This window comes from Yarrowia lipolytica, chromosome 1A (assembly GCF_001761485.1).
Source record: "Yarrowia lipolytica chromosome 1A, complete sequence".
In the NCBI taxonomy this organism is placed as follows: Eukaryota; Fungi; Ascomycota; class Dipodascomycetes; order Dipodascales; genus Yarrowia; species Yarrowia lipolytica.
In genome coordinates, this window is record NC_090770.1 from 1539247 (window position 1) to 1562800 (window position 23554).

At 46.7% G+C, this 23554-nt stretch overlaps 12 protein-coding genes and 2 non-coding genes across 14 annotated transcripts; 4 read left to right on the forward strand and 10 right to left on the reverse strand.

Annotated features, from left to right (window-relative positions):
* Positions 1-405: 405 nt before the first annotated feature.
* On the reverse strand, positions 406-526 carry YALI1_A15397r. Its single transcript, XR_002432065.3, has one exon. It is a non-coding gene; the product is annotated as a 5S ribosomal RNA (ribosomal RNA).
* A 1678-nt stretch (positions 527-2204) lies between these two features.
* Positions 2205-4088, forward strand: YALI1_A15414g (uncharacterized protein; the record flags this gene model as incomplete). Its single annotated transcript, XM_500090.3, has 1 exon — positions 2205-4088. The coding sequence occupies one exon, from the start codon at positions 2205-2207 to the stop codon at positions 4086-4088; it is 1884 nt and encodes a 627-aa protein (XP_500090.3).
* A 253-nt stretch (positions 4089-4341) lies between these two features.
* On the reverse strand, positions 4342-4654 carry YALI1_A15437g (uncharacterized protein; the record flags this gene model as incomplete). The annotated part of the gene is made up of 2 exons (XM_068281804.1): positions 4342-4495; positions 4542-4654. The coding sequence occupies 2 exons, from the start codon at positions 4652-4654 to the stop codon at positions 4342-4344; spliced, it is 267 nt and encodes an 88-aa protein (XP_068137905.1).
* Positions 4655-6372: 1718 nt separating this feature from the next.
* YALI1_A15461g (uncharacterized protein) lies at positions 6373-6858 on the reverse strand (the record flags this gene model as incomplete). The annotated part of the gene is made up of 1 exon (XM_500092.3): positions 6373-6858. The coding sequence occupies one exon, from the start codon at positions 6856-6858 to the stop codon at positions 6373-6375; it is 486 nt and encodes a 161-aa protein (XP_500092.1).
* A 1537-nt stretch (positions 6859-8395) lies between these two features.
* Positions 8396-8929, reverse strand: YALI1_A15482g (uncharacterized protein; the record flags this gene model as incomplete). The annotated part of the gene is made up of 1 exon (XM_500093.3): positions 8396-8929. One exon carries the CDS (start codon positions 8927-8929, stop codon positions 8396-8398), a length of 534 nt encoding a protein of 177 aa, XP_500093.2.
* Positions 8930-9845: 916 nt separating this feature from the next.
* YALI1_A15497g (uncharacterized protein) lies at positions 9846-10523 on the reverse strand (the record flags this gene model as incomplete). Its single annotated transcript, XM_500094.1, has 1 exon — positions 9846-10523. The coding sequence occupies one exon, from the start codon at positions 10521-10523 to the stop codon at positions 9846-9848; it is 678 nt and encodes a 225-aa protein (XP_500094.1).
* A 723-nt stretch (positions 10524-11246) lies between these two features.
* Positions 11247-11501, reverse strand: YALI1_A15507g (uncharacterized protein; the record flags this gene model as incomplete). Its single annotated transcript, XM_002142953.3, has 1 exon — positions 11247-11501. The coding sequence occupies one exon, from the start codon at positions 11499-11501 to the stop codon at positions 11247-11249; it is 255 nt and encodes an 84-aa protein (XP_002142989.1).
* A 755-nt stretch (positions 11502-12256) lies between these two features.
* On the forward strand, positions 12257-12796 carry YALI1_A15515g (uncharacterized protein; the record flags this gene model as incomplete). Its single annotated transcript, XM_500095.3, has 1 exon — positions 12257-12796. The coding sequence occupies one exon, from the start codon at positions 12257-12259 to the stop codon at positions 12794-12796; it is 540 nt and encodes a 179-aa protein (XP_500095.2).
* Positions 12797-12927: 131 nt separating this feature from the next.
* Positions 12928-13309, reverse strand: YALI1_A15523g (uncharacterized protein; the record flags this gene model as incomplete). Its single annotated transcript, XM_068281805.1, has 2 exons — positions 12928-13090; positions 13137-13309. 2 exons carry the CDS (start codon positions 13307-13309, stop codon positions 12928-12930), a joined length of 336 nt encoding a protein of 111 aa, XP_068137906.1.
* A 278-nt stretch (positions 13310-13587) lies between these two features.
* On the forward strand, positions 13588-14118 carry YALI1_A15528g (uncharacterized protein; the record flags this gene model as incomplete). Its single annotated transcript, XM_500096.3, has 1 exon — positions 13588-14118. The coding sequence occupies one exon, from the start codon at positions 13588-13590 to the stop codon at positions 14116-14118; it is 531 nt and encodes a 176-aa protein (XP_500096.1).
* Positions 14119-15199: 1081 nt separating this feature from the next.
* Positions 15200-16780, forward strand: YALI1_A15544g (uncharacterized protein; the record flags this gene model as incomplete). The annotated part of the gene is made up of 1 exon (XM_500097.3): positions 15200-16780. One exon carries the CDS (start codon positions 15200-15202, stop codon positions 16778-16780), a length of 1581 nt encoding a protein of 526 aa, XP_500097.3.
* A 261-nt stretch (positions 16781-17041) lies between these two features.
* YALI1_A15564r lies at positions 17042-17141 on the reverse strand. The gene has a single exon. It is a non-coding gene; the product is annotated as a tRNA-Leu (tRNA).
* Positions 17142-17291: 150 nt separating this feature from the next.
* Positions 17292-19139, reverse strand: YALI1_A15584g (uncharacterized protein; the record flags this gene model as incomplete). The annotated part of the gene is made up of 1 exon (XM_500098.3): positions 17292-19139. One exon carries the CDS (start codon positions 19137-19139, stop codon positions 17292-17294), a length of 1848 nt encoding a protein of 615 aa, XP_500098.3.
* A 2140-nt stretch (positions 19140-21279) lies between these two features.
* Positions 21280-23199, reverse strand: YALI1_A15624g (uncharacterized protein; the record flags this gene model as incomplete). The annotated part of the gene is made up of 1 exon (XM_500099.3): positions 21280-23199. The coding sequence occupies one exon, from the start codon at positions 23197-23199 to the stop codon at positions 21280-21282; it is 1920 nt and encodes a 639-aa protein (XP_500099.2).
* Positions 23200-23554: the final 355 nt, after the last annotated feature.

The following is a 23554-nucleotide window of genomic DNA, read 5'->3' on the forward strand; positions in this document are numbered from 1 at the left end:
TCCGTCGGTAGTCAGAGCAAGTCAGATCCGATCTATGATACTTATAAACCAAGCTATCTATGGGGTAGAGTCGTGTGATTGAGTTTCCAGTACTTTATTCTGTACTGCCCATACTGTAACAAGAGAAGAGGCTCAAGCAGCACGAATCTTGATGAGTTGTTCCGAATTGAAAGATACCAGATTTCATGAAAAAGTCTTGAAATATCGATAGATAATCAAAGGTGTACTGGATCATGAACTTTCAAACAATACAATATGTACATACGTCTGTCTTTCGATACAATATAGGCTTAACATGGCATACAAAACATGGGTGAGTAGCACAACATAAAGAGACACCAGTGATGCAAGAAAAAAGATAGAATGATGGGAATGGATCTTCGCATCCATAAACTGCAAAAAGACAATTGCAGCACCCAGGATTCTCGTATGGTCTCCCACTACAATACTAACTGGGCTCTCTGGTGCTTTGACTATGGCCTGATCGGACGGGAAGCCGTATTTTCACCAGGATATGGCCGCAACTGACAAGAGAAGGGAGAGATCCGTAGCAAGGCGTAGTTCGAGTCAAGTGACCCTAATGAATCATTAGAATAAAAAAACCCCTCAGACTACCACCATGGTTCGGTCTCCTTTAACAGTCAAAACGATTGTATGGATGATGCTGGAGAACGGCGGTTAAATGCAGTTGTAGAGATTACAGTGCTCTGACAGAAGACGGGGGGACTTCAATTAACAGATGGAAAAGCTCTTTAAAATCAAATGAGACACTTTTTGTAGTCCTTATTTCTGGCTATCCCGTTCTATCATCTTTTCAATACAGAACTTGCACCGTATGTACAGTATGATTGCGACTTTGAAACAAAAACTACATAGGAGCCTCTCATGTGATCTTTATGAACCGACCCGGCCTATCGGTTACAACGATGGACCACGCTGGGAACATCTCAGGGCTGGAAGTTGAGTACTACTGGGTGCTACTCCAAGTCGCCCGTCCTAACCTCAGCTACAGTATGTACATACTGTAGCTGAAATGTATTGCACTGGAAAAAAGGTCAAACCTACTGAATTGATTGGAAATTAGTCAGGGAGGATACTCCAGACCATCAGAAGCCCCTCGGAACATTTATTTTATATATACGGTAATTGGTGATTCAGATAGAGCGTTCCAAAATAGGGGTTACCCGGCTTTAAGGAATAAATGAAAAGTGACCAAAAATAGCGATTTTCGATAAAAATGGACGATAAGGGGGTTTTATTACTGATTTTGTGAAGGGAAATAATCATTTTGACATGCCCTTGTACTTGTGGTACAAGTTTATTGATTGTTATAAACAATAACAAAAGTCTTATTTATCTGTCTCCCGGTCCCAAAAATCCAACTAAACTATCAACTATATCCAACTAAATATTACTTGGTGAAATTGCAATTTGAACAGACATTAAGACCATATTTTGCAATCTTCGACGTAGTAGTTTTTGACAGGCGATTTGTTTTGTCTAAAACCCGAGCCAAAAATAACAGAAATTTTTTCAGACTCAATCATTTCTTGTTGATTCGATGAACAAGTCGTCCAGGGTCTGACTTTTTTTTTTTTTTTTTTTTTTTTTTTTTTTTTTATGTTTTTTTTTTATTTATATATATTTTATATTTTAATATTTGTTTACATATGATTTACATAATCCAGGAAGGATTGAATCCGTAAAGGTGGCAAGCCAAAAGCGGCAAAAACAAGCAGAAGGAGGGAAAATGAAGTTCGAAAGTATTCAACAGACATACAACATGGACAATACGTCACGCTGACAGTTTCCCATTCCAGTAAGCACCGACTTTCGTCTCTCTGTCGTACTGCCTTGTTAGGTAAGGTAACTACAGTATTATACGGTACAGCACTTCCAAGCTAGAGATAAAAAAAATGGGCATTTCGACCAACCCATAAGCGGGTCGTATTGTATCGGTATTAGGATCGATACACCATATAAAACGACTATTGACATCCACATGGACACGTGCGGTCGCTCACTACAAGCGCGCGCCGCGTGCAGCCGGTTGCCCAACTCTAACATCGAAAAATGAGTCCTGGGTAAGTTCATTATGTCAGCCAAAAGATCGCGACAACAGTCGACACCCGATCCAACAAGTACAGTACAGTATTGTACCGCGCAAGAAGAACACTGAATTCGCGACACAAACACACACCATCATGTTATCGATAAAGAACGATGGAACATACACGACCCATGGAAAAACACATACGATAGCCCGATATGCCATGTTCTGTCATTTGGAACGCCTACAGAGCCGCAGTAATCTTGTGGAGGGACCACCCAGCTTCAGAGACATTCCAGCGAGACTGAATGAGGCCCAGCGACTGGCTTGGAACAACAAAGATTCGTCGCGACCTCTCGACAACCAGCAGGAGCAGCTCGTGAAGGAATTCAAGTTCATCTGCGCACCGATGATCTGCGAGACTCTGCTGCTCAATGGGCGCTACAAAAATCTGCAAACAGCAATCTTGGATTACACCATGGACGAGTGGCTGGACGCAATATACCAGACTCTGTCAAGGGTGATTCCCTGGTGGTTTTACTACAAGCACAACATTTTTGAGATCTCACCGGGCGCCAAGATCAACCATGTGCGTCTCATTTGGCTGTATACATGTATTGGGCCTCGCAATGGCATTCAGGAAGAGAACCATTTGGATTCCATCGCAAAATGCGACTTGGTGGAGCTGGCGTCCGAGATTGACTCGTCTCCGCCCATCACTCCCACGGATAGATCGACTGAAAAGTTTGTCAACTCCCTTCTACAGGTCTTGGAAAAGAAGGTACCCAATGGGTATTTGCATACTCTGTTCCAGCCAAATTTAGTGAGAGTCATTCTGGAGTATTTTGGATTCACGTCGTGTCTGGATTTAAGGTGGTTCTTCGAAGTGTTCCGAGACCGTGAATCTGAGCTTACAAAGTGGATCAACATGGAGCAGGGGGTTTTATGTCCTCGAGGACGAGCGAGGTCAATCCCAAAAAACATGATGCCTCACGACATTGCCACCACATTTAACGGTCTCACGGCAGCCTTCATGGGACAGAAAGCCTATGTGCATGACCGGGACTTGTCGTTACCGCAATGTCTAGAAAAATACGGTGTTCTGAACGACTACTACACCGCAGAGCAATTGGAAGCACTCCATGAATACGTCAGAGCAACATCGAATTACGTTCTACACCATCTTCGAGAAGACCAAGTTGAAGAAGCAGTCGAAATGATGCTGCAAGATCTTGAGTGTCACCCGCACTTGACATTCTCACTCAAATTAATGAAGAGTGCCCGTGTATTCTCCTTATCACACCTGACTCGAGTAGTCATGGGGCATTTGAGATACGTGGAAGTCCGTTTGGAGTTCTGGCAAAGTCGTACCACCGACGGGGAAGTCGTCACCAAGCCTGATCTCTCCTGCGTCTTTATTGTGCCTAATACAGGGGACCCAATCGAAATTGATTCCGAAAACGAGCAGGACCTAGCTCCTCCTCCCCTTCCCCCAGCCCTTATTCAATACGAAGACAACTCGTCGAAATCGCACGAGATTGCCAAAAGAAATGCCCAAAAGTGGATAGTGGCATCAACTAACGCAGTAACAGACTATCTCAAAACCTTTGAGATGTTGCGAGACACAAAGCTGTGTCGTAATTGTCTGTTTAGTCGCCGATTCCACTTCAATGTTGGCCGTATTGCTCACGATACGGCGAAATGCTCGTTCCCGAACCTCTGGTTCGCCATGAGAGACTCGGGGCTGGATTCGGTAGACTTTGATTTGACACCATCAGAGAGCTTGAACAAGAAGAGTCTATACCAGATGGACAAGATAAGACAGGACTGGCTTCGTGCCTCGGAGAAGGAACGACGTGCGTTTGAAGAGATGGGTACCCAGATGCCCACAGACAGTTGTAACAACTGTCTGTTTCACGACCGAGACGCCGGAGAAGGGTTTGCTATCATGCACAAAACTGAGGCATGCAGATACCCGAATCTTTACCAGCGGTTATTCGACAAGGAGGCATATCCTTGGGATCCCATATCGCGATGATCTGGGGAAGCCCGTTGAACTGCACTCGAGAGCTCGCCCATGCATTGTGGCAGTTTGAGCGAACCATGCGAAGCACTGGCCTGGTGGGTACTGACCCCGTGGCCCAGCGAAGTTTCGCTCACTTGTTCACCCGAGCATCTGCAGCATATCGTCGTGACATGTTGGTCGTGCCGAGCGTCTTTTCTTTTTAGGAGGATTATCTCGATGGCTGGTACACATTACGTACAGTACAGTATGTACCTGTGAGGTCTGCTCACGTTACAGAATCATGCTGCCGACTCTGATTGGAAAAAAAAAACAACAACCAACAAACAAAACCAACACCCATAGACCACGATACTCCTACGTCCACTCCCTGATGCCGCAACGACTCAATCATGATACACATGACGCTTATTAACGACCCTCTTGCTAATGACACCCTTTACGATCCTCACAACAAACTAAGCCAACTTTTGGATATGATTTGATTTGTTATGATAAGATTGACTGATTTTACCAGAAGTAGTCTTGTTGAATGGAAAACCTTGACGTGGGTAACAAACCACTACAAGTACAGCGTACATACTGTAGTTTCCATTCTGAGGGGCAAATTCACTCAGCCGAATTTGTCAACCTGATGGCGCGTGTGTGCTCAGTCGAATCCTCCACTAGGGTGTGGAGACTGTCCAGATGAGTCTCTATGTTAGAGAGAAGAGTCTGGTGCATCGGAACGCATTCACAACAAGTGATATATAAGTCCTTAATGTATTTGTAATTCATTTTATTCAACAAGTCTTGATTCACCACCACGAGACCGCGAAAAAAACAAGATGAAGCGACAACGAACCCACTGACACACACCGAAACGCACATCGCAATGAATAGTCGTGTGTATAATTTATTGAACGCCAATAACCCGGCTTACTACAAGTAGGAGACGATGAGGTGGCTGTTCTATAGGGACTCGGAGTCAACTTTTCGACACTCCAAGACTGAATCACCGCCCATCGACCCTGGGCTGGACTGCGAACAGTTGCAGAGAGTCCTCCACTTAGGAGCAAGTGGAGAGGACTCAAGACTACCCCTGGCTGGGTTAGTTTCGATGCAACGGCGAGGCTGTTAAGATTTTTAGAGCTGTAGCTGTTGTATTTTTTTTGGCTGCCGGCTCCAAGTGACACCAACTCAAGGAGCGAGCAAAGAGGCTGGAGAACTCACCGTCCGTAAAGCTCTTTGCTTATAAAGAAATGTAGCGGGAGAAGAATATCTCCGTGGCTGTCGTAGATGTGTCGTAGATGTGTTGTGGATGTGTCGTAGATGTGTTGTAGATGTGTTGTAGACGTGTCGCAGATGATTTGTAGATGAGTGTCGTAAAGAATGGAGTCGTGGGAAGGAAGAGGAGGCTAGATAGCATCTTCTTAATAAGATGAGTGTACACAGTTATACAATCACCTTATGTGCATGTGCCAAATTACTGTAAACGGAAAAAAACATTTAAAATATACAAACCCAGTAAACGAAATTATAAATTCTTATTTCTATGTATAGTATACATATATTATACTATATATACACACAGACAGATGAAATATTAAGGTTGAAATTGTGTCGATGAGGTGCATTATCGAAACTCTGATAGTATATCAACGATTACAAACACGTCCTGAGCTGTTGAGGGTATATTAAATTCGCGCGTTCAAGAAAATGTATCTTACATATGTCTATGACTTTTAAGGGGAGGGGGGCTATAAAATAATCTGATTTTCTATGACGTGATTCAATCGAGCTTGATTTATTTGATGATTTCATACAGCTAGTAATAAAATATTTTAATAATGTTTACTTTGACTTAAATTAATATTTATATTAAATTGTAATTCGACTCCAGATGTTAGGGAAATGAATATAATCTGAGAGATACCGAAACAACCCCTGAAAATAAGAGCTGGGATCGCTAAACGGAACCAATTACGGTTCATCTTCAAGAACCATTGATATCATCAGACCCGGTCTCATTGACATGGACTTGTAGACAAGCATCAATCTACAGCCTACAGTATATACTGTGAAAAAACTTGACTACAGTCCAGTCAAATTCTACCGCCTATATAACTAGGCTACACAATATCTGCTTGATTTCTTCTCAATTCACCGCGTTGTGAACCATACTGATACGCTCTCTACAGAAAGTACGCGTTTCACCAACGCAAGAAGTAGATCTGTCTACCAAAGGGGATGGTTCCGGGGAATCATTCATTATCATTTATATAAGTACAAAAAGAAAGGGTTCAGTCTGCTCCTCAACTTACATGAGGGCCACAACCACGGGAAGAGCCAGAGCAGCAGCTCCAACAACAGCCTTGGAAGCACCGTTGGCCTGCTTGGGAATGTTGGCCTTGGGCTGCTGAAGAGGGGCCCGAGTAGGGGTTACAGTGCCGTTGTTGTTGGTCTTGGGGTTCTGGACAGACTTGGGGCCGGTCTCGGTACCATTACCCTTCGCAGGAGTGGACTGGATAGCGGAGGGCTTGGGCTCAGCGGTCTTGGTGCACTTGGGGCAGACGGTCGAAGTGACAGTGGACTTGATGTGGGTGGTGACGGTGGCTCCAGCTGCGTCGGTGCTGGTGACAGGGCAGTTGGTCACGTAAACAGTGACATAGTTGTCATCGGGGTTAGTGCCGTTGATTCCGACACGAGCAACGGAGGGAGAGTCTGCGAGAGTGCCATTGGCAACAGGAAGAGTTGCGGCGGCGATGGTGGCAATAGCGGCGATAGCGGCAATGGAGAACTGCATGATGATACTGGTTGAGAGGTCTGGATGTGTCGATATCGTACAAGAAGGTGTATATATACCATATGTCTAGTCTGTGAGGGCATGAAGCACAGTGGAATGCAGACCACGGCGCGAAAAACACGCAGATGCGTTTCCTGTACAGTGCGGTTAGTCACTTGGAGATGTGCGTGTTGATTAGCTGGGTTGGTGCGTTAGTTCACTAGAGAAGTTGAAATGTGCTACAGCTGGGGATCATCTACTTATACGTATTAGACAAGTTTACAGAAGCTGATTCAAGTACAGGTTTTTTCCAGAAAACATTTAGATGTCTGACAGACCGTTGCGCCAGGTTCATAAAAACCAGTTATCGTCTATTACAATAGAGCGAAAAAAGCCGTTGCTGGAGAGTTTAGGGGACTAATGCAAAACACGACTTAGTGTCATCTGCAAAACACGTCGTAGTGGTGCTAATTGTGGAGCCACTTGTTGGACCAGTTTTCGTCGAGAGAAACATTGCCGAAGTGGGAATGTAGCCATGTTGAAGATCATCTACCACCAAGATAAGGGTGGCATCTGGATCTCGTTCATGAAACAAGACAACAAAGTTATGGAAGATTCAACGAAAGAAGTCGAAGAGGACTCTTCTTTGACTGATCTCCGACCCCTGTCTACGGTTCCTGAACCACATTTACGCTTGTCAGGATATGGCACGCTTAACTGGAGCATCCGGGCTGTTGGTACACCTTCCAGGTTGCAGTTTATATCTCGTAATTTCAACTAAATTCGTCTAAGACCTGAAAGTGAGATCGATTGATACAGAGCCCTCTAGTCCCTGCACTAAACCATGGCCAGGAATTTACCAGAGCTCGTTGGCGGGTCTCGGGATCTCTCTAGGAGAAATAGAGGGGAGGAAGACATGTGATTGAGTAGGCGATCAGAGAATCAGAGAATCAGAATGGAGCCTGTCTGGCACCGCGGCAGAAAGGGACACATACGGTGAAATTGTACATTCTGAACTACTGTACTTCTCTAGACGGTCTAAGCGAGAGTCTAGGAGACAGTCTAAGAGTTACCTGAAAGAGAAGAGAAACCACAGGAAACCTTGGAGTCAGGGTTATGTAATAACATCGTCATGCAGTGGTCTGTGTCCATTCCGCAGAGAGAATGGAGGCCATTAGTTTGTATCTTACATAATTCCGGAATGCAGCATGTCTACCTATGAGCTACAATCTCGCTATTGTAGTTGAACGAGACCCTGGAATGATAATTACAGTACAATCGAGTTGGTATAAGAGCCGCGGCTGGCTAGACATCTAAGCTGAACTGTACAATGTCAATGTATTCAAACAGAGATAGTTGAAGTTGAGTCACAAAACTTTTACTTTTAAGGCAACACGTGTCTGTTGACGTGCTGCTATGACGCTACAGAGAGTGGGCACGTCAAGAGTACTTTCGGTAGCTTCAAACATCTGTCGATATGGCTCCTGTAGCCAACTCCAGTTATGAGACAAGTTCAGGTAATCATACTAAGCCACAATCGTAATCAGAAAATGAACTCCTAGTTCCGTTTCTCCCGAATCCACAGGTCCACCTCCTCATCCCCCAGCTTGACGGTTCCCGGCTGTTGCTTGAAACCAAACTTTCGGGCAATGGCTCTAGAGGGCTCGTTTTCCCCGTGGTCGATGATGCAGCAGATGGGGTGGGTAATCTTTTCAGACGCATCGGCCTCCTTGAAAATGGCCGTCAGCGCCTCTGTGGCAATACCCTTGCCGTGGTACTTGGGGTTCACGACCCAGCCCGCTTCCGGCATGAGGGGCGAGTAGACCGGGTCCGAGTCTCGCATGAAATGGTTGGTGCCAATCTCTCCGAGATACTCGCCCGTCTCTTTAAGCCGGACCACGTAACAGCCGTATCCGTAGTGATCCCAGTGTCCTCGATGGTACAAGAGTTTGGTCCAGACGGTGGCTCGAGGTCGGGCTCCTCCGCAGAACTTGACCGTCTCCTCGTCGTTCCACAGAGCCACCGAATCTTCAAAGTCCGCCACCGTGTGTCGGCTTAGAATCAGCCTGTCAGTTTCGATTGTGTCTCTCATTTGCTGCTGTGTCGAAAAATGGCACGGCACAATTATAATTGAAATTCAGTTTTATTTCAAGATCATGCATCTGGCTGCAGGCTTGTGCATAAGCGGTTACAAGCGGCTGAAGAGTCACGCGATATCGTGTGAAAGGGATATATCGAGGGGTTACAGACTGAGTCATGGACTGTTTGATGCTGTGGAATTGTGAGTTTTCAAGAAAATCTCCAAAAATTATCGAAATTCATCCCTCCAGACAACATTTACCTCATTATGAAATATGCCGGTTGTTCTTGGCATTTTTCAAAAATTAAAAATGGAAATAATTATTAAAATACACAAAATAATGGGACACGCGGAGAGGTAGTCAAAACAAATTGGTCGCTAGCAATGAATGGTCTTAAGCAACAAACTGTACGTTTTAGCAAACAGAACAATGATCTCGTGTCTCATCCTTGTTACAAGTGACAAGGCCAATCAGCCCCGATCTCGTCTAGAACCGAAACCAGCTGTTTGAGTCACACATTTGAATGACCGTGATGATATGGAGTCAGGATCAAATCACGTGGTCTACAACTGGAAACACGGCAACTTCTCTCTGGATCCAATCAAGAAAATCTGGAGCCGGTACAGTATAATAACCCTACTCTTTTGCGACTTACACAGCATCCTATATAATCTACAGACCACCGAATCTATCTGTACTCGACTAAATTTTTACTCTTATATCCCGTACTAAATACAGACAACCGTCGATCAACCACATGCACACAGCAACTGTACATCCATGGAAGACAATATGGACACGAACCACCAATAGTTGAGGTCACCGGTTCCGTCCCTGCACATCATCCAACCTTCTCCAAATACCTATGCTTGACCGTTGCCACTCGGTCACCAACCAGCTTGCTGAATATCCTCGAGACACGTGTCACTATCTGACACTGAGAACAGAGCCCTTCAAGCTTCTGATTTCCTTCTTGGTCTCGCTCATGGCGGTTTCATGGCCTGGCAATCCACTCTTCATCATCGAGTATCCCGACATGGCCAGCTGATCCGAGTAATTGGTCAGCTCCTCAACCTGGTACTTGAAGCCCGACAGCGCCGACAGATCACTCACCTCTCCGGCGTGCTTGAGTGAGTCGGCCAGTCGCTCCAGATTGTCCACGCTATCATCAATCAACTTCTGCTGCTTTTCCTTCTCGGCCAACTTGAGCTGCATGGGCGACTCGCCAAACGACACGTGGCTGCTCTTGCCGAGGCTGGGGTTGGGGATATCCTCGCCCTCCTCATCCTCGGTCTGTGTCTGAGCATCCACAAATCGTTGGCCCTGCAAAGCCCGCACAGGCGGAATATAGCTAGCCATAGATGACAATTTGGCGTTGAGCTGCTCCATCAGCCGACGGGCATGTATGGCGTACTCACTTCGCGCAAACGTGAGCTCTTCGAAAAGCGGGTTCAAAATGGTCTTGCTGATGATATAAATAAGGGCCGAGGTGCCGCCAAAAATGTACAGAACCGCCACCAGCTGCTTGAACTGGACGGTCCGAGGCCGGTTCATCTGCTTGGCAAACTCGATTTCGAAGGACGAAGGCTCCGGAAAGGCGCTCATCGTTGTGTGTGTGTATGTCTAGTAACTGTGGGGTCTAGTTTGTGTCACTGCTAAGATGCGCAGTGAAGTTTTGTCGGTGGCGTCGTAGTCAACAGGGCGCTTGCTTGTCGTAATGGTCACGTGGTCGCTTGTCGTGGTGGTCGCGTGATCTGGTGTCGTAATCGGTCACGCTGTTATGTTCGTATCGCACTTGGTGATCTGTTAACGGGGAGGTTCGGCGGGGTATGCATGAACATGAAAGAACTTACCCCAGTTGGATAGAGATCCGAGGCTGGCACGTGACCAGCACGTGACTGGAAAAGGACAAAAAAGGGCAAAGCAAATGGCTGAAGAAGGCGACAAGAATATACTACAGTCATGTGACCTGGTAACAACTCCACCGCTGGCTCGACGGGAGGCGCAATTACATAAGCATACAAAGTCACGTGATTTACCGAGGCCTGTGAAACCTAATAATTCGCCATATACCAGCAAAGCGACGGGTGAAAGACATTACGTAATACACAACGGCTGATACATTAGTAATATTTCGTTAAGTAATATATATCTGAGTCAGATAATTATTTGAGTCGTTCTGAAATGAATCTGTAGGGGAAGTACAAGTACAAGTACTTACAGAACATACTCGTACTCGTATCACATTCGGCGAAATCAGATACACCTTATGAGTTTACAAAAGTCATGAAGGGTAACTGGCCGTCTGAAGAACAATTCGCACTACTGTTAGTCATAATAAGCCCGTTTCATGGCTCTGTATCGTTTCAGAAAGTAGAGTGCCTCGAGCTCCTTCTTGACATATTCTCCGAGTTTGATGGCGTTTTCAATCTCCTTGGGATCCGTCAAACCGCTCTTAGCCTTAAACACCTTATGACATCGGTCTCGGAAGTATTTGTATCCTTGGGGATAATCTCGTCCCATCCATAGCAGTTCTTTGTACAGTTGTGTGACCTGGGGTTTGAGGGCCTGTTTTGCTGACATTGTTGGCGATTGTGATTAGTAATGTGATTTTCAATTCGATTTGTAATGCTGAAAGTTGATTACTCAGACAATTATTGTTATTTTGCTGCTGTTTCGAGGTGCTGGGCTGTTGAGGGGTGTTGCAGAGAGCAATCCGGGGATCTGGCGGGCGGGATGTAGTTGTGCATATCAGATGCATGTTGATTTGGGGTTAGGGTTAACAATGGGAATAAATTACTAATAAATTGAATAGAAGAAAAAAAATAAAAAAAAAAAAAAAATAAAGGAATAAAACTTTAAAACAAATAAATAATTACTAATAAAATTGATTACATAAAGATTAAAACAAAGGAGATATCCTACTCCAAGAATTAAAAGAAATAAATAAATAAATCAATCATCACTCCTTTGTGCGCAATTTTAGTGCGCAAATGTCTTCATTATTATTTGATTTCATTTTACTTCAATATTTAATATTGTTAAATCCATGCGACTCATCTCCCAACTCTATGCTTATCAAACTCCGGGAGAGGAAATTTCATGTCATCTAAAACCACCTGGAGATGGTAAAAATGAGCCAATTTTGGTGTTAATCGACCCAAATCCATCCAATATCACATCATTTGTCATTTTCTGGCTCCTGACACTCACAAACCCATCAATTAGCCGCCCACAAATGCCAAACACCGCGGCATGCACGGCACCAAAACCCTGGAAGTCGATTAACACGATAACAGTCGATCCCCAACTCCTTCTCATCCGCACCAACTCTCAAAATGACGGACCTCGATGTGTCCGTGTACTCCTCGGAACAACTGCGGGAATCACGTGATTCGGAAAACTACATGGCGTTCATCAACACGTGCTTCGGAACAATGCACACGAAATACCATTGCTTCGACACGCCCCGTTTCAGCAACATGGACGAGTTCTACGACGATTTCAAACACCCGGGATCAGTTCTGGCCGTTGCACGAGAGCCTGGATCATGTGATATCGTTGCCATGGGCGGGTATCGACCTCTGGACGACCACGAGACTGCTGAGCTCAAGTGTCTGTGTGTCAATCAGCAGCGAGCGGGTGAGGGCTATGGAGGTTTCATGAACGGGTATGTTGAGAAACTGGCGCATGACAAGGGGTTTCGAAAGATGAACTCCGTTGTGGTCCGCCAGCATGGCAATCTGGTGGAGTTTTATCAAAAGTTGGGGTACAAGAAATTGGAGGAGAGGTTGTTGGTGGCTGGAGGAGATGATATGGGGTTTGGCAATGTCATTGATATTTCCATTTGGTTTATGCAGAAGGATATTACTGCGTGATTCCAACGGACCTCTACCGAGCAGTTGTATCACTACAGCTGTATTTCGGAGATGGTATTGGTATGAGTATGGTACTAGTACGACTACTTGAAGAGGTGGCACATATGAGACATGTGATACAACCAATTGCATCATGTGACGAAACCAACTGCAGTACTTGATTTGCTGATCTTCCCATCTCTTCTTCCAACTCCTCTACGTCTTTGGTAGGCTATGGTTTTGACGAGCTTCATCTGGATAGCCGGGTCAATGTCGAGTGGATCAGCTGTATGTACTGTCATCATACGAGTACATCTCATCAATTACTGTCACCGTCCGAGTACACCTCAATGATAGCTACTGATACCGTTTCAATGAGACACCCTTCTGGCCATCGATTGTGATCAGAGCTGTCACCCATGATGGTCTGATTCTTAACTGAAATAATATCAAGTAGATCCAATTTGTAGCTGTGACGAAATGATGACACATGTTCGATCTTGATCCACTTTGAAGCTCCAGATCAAATCGCATGTTCGATCTTGTTCCGTTTGTCTTAAAGTATCCTGTTGGCGATGGCTTCACTACGCTGTTGACAAAGTCATGTCAGAAGCAGAGTTGAGACAGAAATTGATATGTTTTTTTCCGTCAATCAATCCAATTCCCAGTAAATAATCGGTCCATCAGTTTTTTTCGAGTCATTGTCTCCAAAAATCCCCCAATCACGGCTCTTCCGTTCCGATAACGATTCTGATAAGGTTGATGCATGGCTGAACCGGTACTTCACTTCACATTCAATCACACTCACTCACATGGCCAATCTGTCGATAACGGTGATTCCGTCGGCGCAGCTCGTCGCCAGCCCCCAGCTCTCTACCTACGTCGATTTCATCAACGCGTGTTTCGGCACGGGACACAAACGATTCCATTGCTTCGGAGCGGCTCGATTCGTGGATCTAGACAGCTTCCGCAGCGAGTTCAGCCACCCAGGGTGCGTTCTGGCGGTCGCACGTGACCCCAAAGCTGGCGAGATTGTCGCCGCAGGAGGATACAAGCCGAATGACGACGGATCGGTCGACCTCAAGTGTCTCAGCACAGCCGAGCATCTGGAGGGAACAGGCATCGGCACGTATATGAACACGTACATTGAGAATCTGGCACGTGACCAGGGATTCACAAAGATCAACGCTGTGGTGGTCAAGGAACATGGAGATTTGTTGGGCTTCTACGAGCGACGAGGATACAAGTCCGTGAGACACGAGCGGTTGGACGTTGGTAGTCCGGAAGTTGGAGGCAAGAACATTGTAGAGATTGTCTTGGTTCATACTCAGAAGGATTTGTAACTGTGGGGCGGATTGGAGAAATGTCAATTGGAAGTTGATTCTGGTGATGCCAGGAATCAACGGTGTGAGTAGAAGTAACTGCAATCTCTTACCAGAAGTTCTACCGTACAGTACGGGCACGAGAACGACATTTCCGGCACAAGCATGAGTACAAGTAACTAAGCAATCTCTTAACAACACACAAGCACAATTACTCGTACTCGTACTGTACTCATACTCGCACTGCTACCTCCCTTCGTGCGTATGCACTGGTGCAACATTTGCAGGTCTCTCGATTCATAGGATCGACAAAAAATGGAGCCATTGACGAATGAACATCACCATGAAAATCAGCGGGTGATATTTACCGCAAATGTCGAAATTTCACACAGTTTTGCTCTGTTCTGAGCCTTTCGAATTCCCCATCGACTCACATCAGGGACACTACAAGTGTCAATGTCCAGTGCACCTAAAAACGGATCTGACTAATGGGATCTTCCGCATTACCCGCTGATCGGAGTCGAACCATGTCTCTTTGATGTCACACGTCTGCAGGGACGCTTTGATTAGCTCCAATGCCATGTTGCGTTGACAAAAGGTGGGCATGAGACACTCGACATGATATCCCTGGAACGACACCGGTTCGAGATGGACTGATAACATCAATTGGCACGCCACACGTGGAGAGCCGCCTCAGATAACCAACTAGCGCTGTCTGTCGGACCGAGGCCAGCCCAATTACACGCACAAAACGGCACTAAACGCAAACCCAGAACATGAGACAAGAGTGAGTGAGACAGGGTGGAGAAATGAGAGATAGAGGAGAAGGAGGAGACGAGAAATGTGACCATGGCGGTGGAGAGAAGAGGAAAAAAGAAACTACAAGTATCCAGCACAAGGAGACACTGCTGAGACATTACATTTCTGTCCAATGGGGTGTGATCGACAACTCTGTTTCACTAGCCTAAACGGCGATACCGCCTTGCCTGTCTTGATCACGCTCCTTGTCCTCTGACTCAAGTCGCAACTCCTTTGTTCTGACCCACCATGGGGTATATATAGGGTAGCCGGTGTTATTGCTCATGACGACAACCGATTTGACATGTTCCAGCTATTCTCGATACTGGTGCTGGCTTTCACAACTGCCCTGGTCGCCCAGCTGGCGTATAACCAGTACGACTATCAACGCAAGGTCAAGAAGTTTGGATGTGGCCAGCTCCGTGTGGCTGAAAACGGACTGTTTGGCTGGAAAGGCCTGCGAGAAGTGCTCCGTATCAACAAGTACAAGTTGGGTCCTGCTGCCTTGAAGGACCGGTTTGAAAAGTACGGCAAGACGCATGTGTTCCACGTCGGTCCGTCTCCTCTCATCACTACCATGGATCCGGAGAACATCAAGGCCATGTTGGCCACCCAGTTCAAGGACTTTTGTCTCATTGCCAGATACAAAGCCCTGGGACCCATGCTTGGAGACGGCATTTTCACCCTCGATGGACACGGCTGGACCCATTCTCGGGCTCTGTTGCGTCCTCAGTTTGCAAGAGAGCAGGTCTCTCGACTCGATTCCATCGAACATCACTTTCAGATTCTCAAAAAGTGCATTTCCAAGGAAATGAGCGACAAGAGAGACACACAAAGAGGCTTTGACATCCAAAACCTCTTCTTTCTCATGACCCTGGACACTGCCACCGAGTTTCTGTTTGGCTCGTCGGTCGATTCTCTGGTGGACTTTCTCGACGATCCTTCTATTCAGACTGGAGACCACGGAGGGATTGACGAGGCCGCAAGAAAGGGCTTCAGCAACGCATTCAACCGTGCTCAGGAGCTGAGCTCTCTCAGAACTCGTCTTCACAAGCTGTATTGGGTGATTGGAACCCTGGCTGTCAGGGAACCATACCACCGATACAATAGAGAAGTCAAGACGTTTGTGGACCATTACGCAGCCAAGGCGATTAAAGCCCGCAACGAAAAGAACACCGATCTGCTCGATAACGACAAGTACATCTTCATGTATGAGCTGGTCAAAGAGACCTCCAATCCCATCACCCTGAGAGACCAGATGCTCAACATTTTGCTGGCTGGAAGAGACACCACCGCCTCGATGCTCTCATGGATATATTTCAGGCTTGCCCGTGACCCTAAGCGATATGCCAAGCTCCGAGCGGCAGTTCTGGCTGACTTTGGACCGGGCCCCGAGAATATTACGTTTGAGTCGCTCAAGAAATGCGACTACCTGCGATACGTGTTGAACGAGTCCCTCCGAGTGTATCCTGTGGTACCCATCAATGCTCGAACCGCTTCTCGCGACACCACTCTACCTCGAGGAGGAGGGCCTGATGGATCACAGCCCATCTTTGTGCCCAAGGGGCAAACCGTGTCATACTCAGTCTGGTGGACCCACCGAGACCCCGAATTCTGGGGACAGGACGCTGAGGAGTTCATTCCCGAGCGATGGGACACCAAGAACGGCAGTATTGGACGAGGATGGGAGTACCTGCCGTTCAATGGAGGTCCTCGAATTTGTTTAGGTCAACAGTTTGCCTTGACTGAGGTGGGATACGTGTTGAGTCGGATGGTACAGACCTACGAGACGCTGGAAAGTGGAGACACCAAGCCCTTGCCTCCGCTCTACAACCATGCCTTGACTCTGTGTCACCAGGAGGGCGTTTGGATTAAGACGGAGTGAGGCGTGACTGTTCGCGACCAGAATGTCAACTACATGTCAATGCACGATTTATCTGTAATCTCTGAATCAATTATTCTCACTTTTTATACCGGTTGATACAAATCGTGACAATTGCTTGCTGACGGTGGCTGGGCGGATTAATGATGGTTGCAAGGAGTGCACATCTTCAAACCAAACATGACTCAACAATTATAGTACAAAAAAGCGACTTTCAATAGTTTTTGCGAAAATCGCGCTTAGTCAGCACTCGTGACAAAAAGATGATATCCGTGAGATTCGAACTCACGCCTCCGAAGAGACCAGGAAATTCGTTAAGGTATTAGCCTTAACCTGGCGCCTTAGACCGCTCGGCCAGGATACCATTTTGTGAAAAATTTGTTTTCTTGGTCACTATGTTTATATTTCTGCTTAGTCATAGTCGCAACCCGAAATACAAAACTACGAAACGAAGACGCATTTTTATAACAAATAAGATGCCAATTCAATGGCACGATAAAATACACTATAAATACTAATACTTACCTTCTATCAACATGGAGACGTAGCCTTTGACCTTGTCCATGTTTCTATGCAGGCCGTCTAACTTGTCCTGCTGACCCAGCTGGTGTAGAAGCTCCTCATTCTTCAGACCAATGACATAGGCCCACACACAGTCTGAAGCAGCAACAGCAGCTTGAAGAGACGACTCCATGGCTACAGTCTTTTCGGCAATGGTGTCGAAACGGTCCACGCATACCAACGAACACACGTACGACAGCTGCTGGGTCATTCCCATGTTGAGGGCTCTCCAAGCCTTCTGCATGCTCTCTTGGCGCTGAAGAAGCGTCGTGTCTGGTGAGTTTTGCACCAGCTGGATGATTTCGCTCATGGCATTCTTGACCACATGATGTTCGTCCGGCAGTTCGCCCATGGTCTGTCGCAGAGCATTAAGGTTCTCTTCCGACGGATCCAGGCTGCAAATATTACCAATAGCTGCCCAGTAGATTCCGTCTTGCGGCGAGATACGACGGTAGTACCCGAGAGCGTTTTCAGGTCGACCTCCTGCATGTGCGCCTAGTCCTGCAACGAGCCAGGATAATGACTGTAGCTCTTCAGCTTCCTTTTCAGGCAGCTTCTTCGACAGGGACACAAACTTGTCGAGCGCTCGACGGCCCTTCTTGAATGCCAAGCTGCAGAACTCGATCAACGACAGATACAAGTATGCTGTGCACTGCAGCTTGAGCTGCTGGGTCAATGCATCGGATACGTGAGAGAAGGATGATGCTTGCAGAGGAGCTTGCGTATCGTTGTCTCTCTCGGTAAGTCGAATGCACGTTTTGAGAAGCTCGCGAGCTGCAGATTTTGTCTTGTAGTATCGAAGACGCGACAGCGCTATGAGCAGATAGGAGAGCTGAACGCATTGCTGTTGTGTCAACCATTGAATGTTGAATGTGCTTCCGTGTCCTCCCGTCAGCTTAATACTACCATCAATGTACCAGTTGTCCCAGCTCTTGTCCGGCTTGTTGGCTGCCTGTTGGTTGAGGTGGCCCAAAAACGCTTCCAGAGCGTTGGAGGCCTCCTTGACAGGTTGAAAGTGGTCTCGTTGAAGTGTGATCATGAGAGTGACCATGAGACGCAACATTGTCACCTGGGGAACATAGAAAGACAGGTTGGCTTGTTGTTCGACTTGCCTGAGTTGTTGCAATACAGCCATGTTGCTCTCTGTGTTGTGTCTGTTCAGATCGAGGGCTTTGATGAAGCCGTAGAGGACGAGAAACGACTTGGGTGGTCCGTCCGGCAGGTTTTGCCACTGCTGTGAGATTTCAAACGCCTGTTGGGGGCTCGTGTCCAGTGTCAGGTCGAACTGGTACATCTGCAGAGTGTAGTAGGAGTAGTTTTCGTGCATGTTGCTGAACTTTTCGAGACATTTGGTGCAGTGGTACAACGCGGCCTTTCTGTTGGTGCTACTGAGGACGCGTACATTGAGACATTCCATCTGCAGAACCAGGTCCCACAGTCCGCTTTGGCTCGCCATTCCAATGCCCTTGCTGAGTAGCGACTCGACTCGGTCCAGACATGCCGTCTCGCAGTACAGAACCTGCGCCAGAATGTACATTGTGTAGCAGCGTGTGATCTGTGGACAGTTACGGTCGTTGATGACCGTTTCGAGTGACGTGATGCCCACCGTCAGCAGGTGTCGGTATTGTTGCAGTTGTTCGGTCGTTTTGACCTGCGACGCCAGCGACGAGGCGGTCCACAGAATCTCGTGCGCTGTGTAGATCAGCAGGTCGCGTCCCTCATGGCTCAGCTCGGCTGCCGCGTTCATGGTGCGAGTGTTGTGTAGTTGTAAAGTGGTGACATCGTTAGATGCAGGGTGCATAAACTTTACTGTGTTGGGTTTGAGTATTTAGTTGGGATAATAGTTGGGATTTGTTTAGGGGACGATGGAATGGCCTACCGTGAAATGTGCCTCCTCCTCTTCCCCGGACTGAGATGTATACTGGTTGGACCGCCAGTTTGTTACCGGAAATTCTGAATTATCTTGTGTTTTTGTGGTTCAGAAAACTCCATTTTGCTTGCATTTCGATACATATAAATTTGACGTTTGATCCGAAAAAAAAAAAAATATATAAAATTATAAAAATATGTATATATAAAACTAATAAATATATATATATAAAGTATAAAATTATATATATAAAGTATAAAATATATATAAAATATAAAAAATATATACAAAATAAGAAATAATTTATAATAAACATACGGAATCATCACTTGATTCAACTACGAGTTCTTTGATTTAGCTACTCGTTCCACGAAATAATAATAATGGAGAAGCTGTTGGAAATACTCCAGTGTTGATTTGACAATATATCGAGCTTCAGCATCGAATACTGTGTAAATATTGTACCCGTGTGGAATAAAGATATTTATTTATGTAATAAATAACGACTTAAAAGTACACAACGTATCACTTGCTGAAGGCGTCTCGATAACCAGACCCTTCTCTCTATCAGTGAGACTCATTCGGAGAGTCTCCGCATCCTAGGGCAGTAGTTACCGTAGAGACTTGCACTTACCGGAGATCACATCAACTCCAAGTACACATTGGAGATTATGACATCCACTTGAGGGAACTTTGTGGCCGTCTCTGATTACGTGATTTAGGAGGTAGCTGGACCTTCAATACTCTAGCCATAGAGGTCCGACATAGCAACACCATGACGCAGCTACTCGCTGATAGAGAAGCAGGGTTGATAGAAGATGTTATGAAGAGAGACCGATACACACACAGGTACACTACCTGGCCAATTCCCCACAGTCACGAGAGGGACCGCTGGGTGGTAGAGAGATGTCCATACTGTAGACTACTGATCTAATCTCTTTCTGGTGTGCTGCTATCGGAGCCTGAAGTCCCTAGAAGTGATCTTCAATATCCTCTAGAGTACTAGAGATGAGATAGTAATATCGCACGGCACAGGCTCAAAAACCTGTCGAAATCCCGAGGAGATCAACACCGAGCTTGGTCTGATCTTATTGGTTGCTATAAAGACGCTGTTGACAAGACCGGCGACTACAGCCTGGTAGAGAAGAGTACGGACGACGAGACAACGACAGAACACCGTCAACAATCGAAAAGGTCAACAGAGGATATACATTATATAAATTACCTCTTTCAAGAGCAATTGGAATCGGAACGGATGGAGTTGAAACCACAAGGAAAGAAAAAAAAAAAGCTGTTTTCGTGCTTGAAATGTTCCCTAATGAATGTAGCAAATATGTTCATTCTGCCTTTGGCTGGTAGATGTAGGGCTTGATTGGTCTCGCTGAAACGTTCAAATGGGTATTCCAGTTGATATCTGCTACTCGCGCAGTACACTATGTACTAAAAATGTCGCTACTTGTACAAGTATGACGAATCGCACTCATCTCTGCCAGCACAAATGTTGGCGGAGTTGTCGAGGGACGAAGCATGGACAAAGTGGCTGATAGTGTCGTAATGTCAAACTGGCCAATCCGCACAATCCGATGGACTCCTTGAAGTAGAGTATGTACTGTACAGTCGCGTACTTGTACTTTTACAGTCTTGTCCGCTAGTCTGGCCATGTTTTGGCTTGAACGCCTTACTCAAGACATTCAAGAGCTACTCGAAAATACATTGATCAGTCTCGTACTTGTTCTCATACTTGCACATGTACTTGCAGTTATTCTCGTACTGTACGTGATTGTACTTGGACTCGGACTCGGACTCGGACTCGTATTGACTGGACTCGGACTCGTATTTGACTGGACCTCGGACTCGTATTGACTGGAACTTCTACTCATAGTTGCGCCGTATCCGATCCTGAATCTCTCGATAGCGAGATTACAATGTATGGACTCAGCCATACGTACTGGTAAGTCGATTAAATTAATGATTCTATCTATCTATGACACAGCTTCATGCAAAATACCACTGTGAATAAAAAGGAGCCCGATGGACTGAATGAAGGAGCCAATGGACTGGAAGAAGGAGATTAGTTGGGTCTCACATTGTACTTGCTCTTGGACCGGATTCTCTTGCCGAAAATGTAAAAGAGAATGGGGACGGGCAACATGAGAACGGCGATACCTCCAACAAGAGTGCCGGCCCAGTTGACGCCGAGATTGTGGAACAGAGCGGGGGTAAAGAGAGGAAAGGCGGCTCCAAAGGACGATCGCATCATGGTGTTGGCAGCCATGGCCGAGGCGGCAAACAGAGTGTAGCAATCGACAATGTAGTTGATGGAGGCGAGGAAAATGGTGATGAATCCGACTCCGGTGAGAAGACCAGAGGCGGTGGGAACCATCCAATGGATATGTTCGTGATAATGGCCGGTCCAAGTGAGCCAGAAGAGTCCCAGAGGCAGACAGCAGCCTCCAACAATCATGGGAGGAAGTCGACCCTCAGGAGTGCATCCATTTCGGGTGTAGACGGGCTCAAACGCCATGGAGACGATGCAACCAATGGCCTCGCCGATAATAAGACCCAGATAGGTGAGCATAGCCACTCCCTGATGCATTCCGTAGCCCTCGGCAAAGATGATGGGATACACTCCCAGAGCCATGTACATGATTCCGTAGAGGAAGGCGACAAACAGAGTCACCAAGAAGAGAGTGGGTTCGGTGAAAAGCATCTTGACTGGTCGCAGAACGTTTCGGTTGATGATCTCGCCCACATCCAGCTCTCTTTGATCGTGAAGAGAGGTGATTCCCCAGTTTCCGGTGATTTTCCGCAGCTTCTTGGCCTTGTTGGCGAGCAGGACCGGAGCAAATGTCTCCTCGCAGAAAAAGAGAGTCAACACGGTCACAAGAGCGCCCAGAATACCGGTCATGTACTCGTCCCATCTCCATCCCGTGCTGGGGTTCTTGGCGATGAATCCGCCAACCATGGGAGCCAAACTGGGGGCCACAAACACACACATGGTGAAGGCGGCCAGGGCATAGCCTCGCTGGTTAGCGGGGAACATGTCTGAGTAAGAAGCAGCCACAATGGCCAGAGGGGCGGCTCCGAAGAAACCGGAGAAGAACCGCGTCAACATGACGGTCTGAAGATCCTTTGCGGTGGCAGTGGCAAAGGTGAAGAGAGTAAAACCAAGCATGCCGATCAAAATGGGAGGTCGTCGGCCCATCAGCTCACTCATAGGAGCCCAGACAATGGGACCAGAGGCAAATCCCATAATGAAGAGCGAAACTCCAAGAAGAAGCACAACCTGACCGACCTTGAACTCGGCAATCAACTGTGGCATACCCGCCGAGTATACCGAAGAACACCAGGAGACGGCAAAGGTGTCGAGTGCCAGAATCACTGCCGAAATGCATTTTCTCTTCATGGTCCAGTTGAGAGGAGACAGTGGGTCTTTGGGACCGTCAAACTGCACGGTATAATCTTCAATAGGAGGCAGGGCCTTGGGGTACTGTTTTCCTCCTCCAAAGGGGGGTAGAATGATATCCGTGTCACTATCGTCGGGTGTCTCGCCGTTAAGAATCGATCCAGATGCAAGTTGAGAGACCACCGAGCCCATTCGGCGACGCATGGTGTGTCTGGAGGGCTCGGACACGGTGTAAAGACTCTGGGTATCCACCTGATCTTCATTCAGTGCACTGGGAGGTCTACCAGACATGCCAGACACCTCTCGGTGAAGCCGAAGACCGTCTTCTTCCTGCTGAATCACATCCGGATCATCGGGGTTGTCGACCAACGCGTCAGACACATATAGAGTCTGGACCTGGCCGTGTGAGTTTCGTCGGTAGAGATGCTGAGACGAAATGGAGTGAGTAGTGGTCATAGATCCTGCTCGGGCATGATGAGGGGGCTTCTCCTGGGCCTCGCCGTCGGTGTCATCAATAGCCGATTGGTGTGTGTAGTAGGCCTGAGGCTCGTACTCTTCTTCGGATGTTCCTGACGAATGGGTCATTTTCTTTGCGGAACCAGCAGTCGGAGGGTGCAAAGAGATATATATGAGGTTGACAAGCGATGCGAGGTTATGCAGAATAGAGTTTGGCTCCGGATCAATTTTGCGAGCTTGGGGACGGTTTTAATGGAAAAAAGACAACGGAGATCAACGCGTTAACTGCTAGAAAAACTCCTGGCAAACTCCGAGCTGTTTTGGCCGAGTATTTGTGCGGTTTCTAGACGACATGTTGCGGTCAATAACCGAGCCGAAAAAGTATATTAAAAAGTTGCAACCTTATTTTGCATCTTGTCCTGTGGTTGACGGGCCCTGTTGGTTGTAAATAGACGGGGAAATGGCATTTTTGGGTATACTAGAC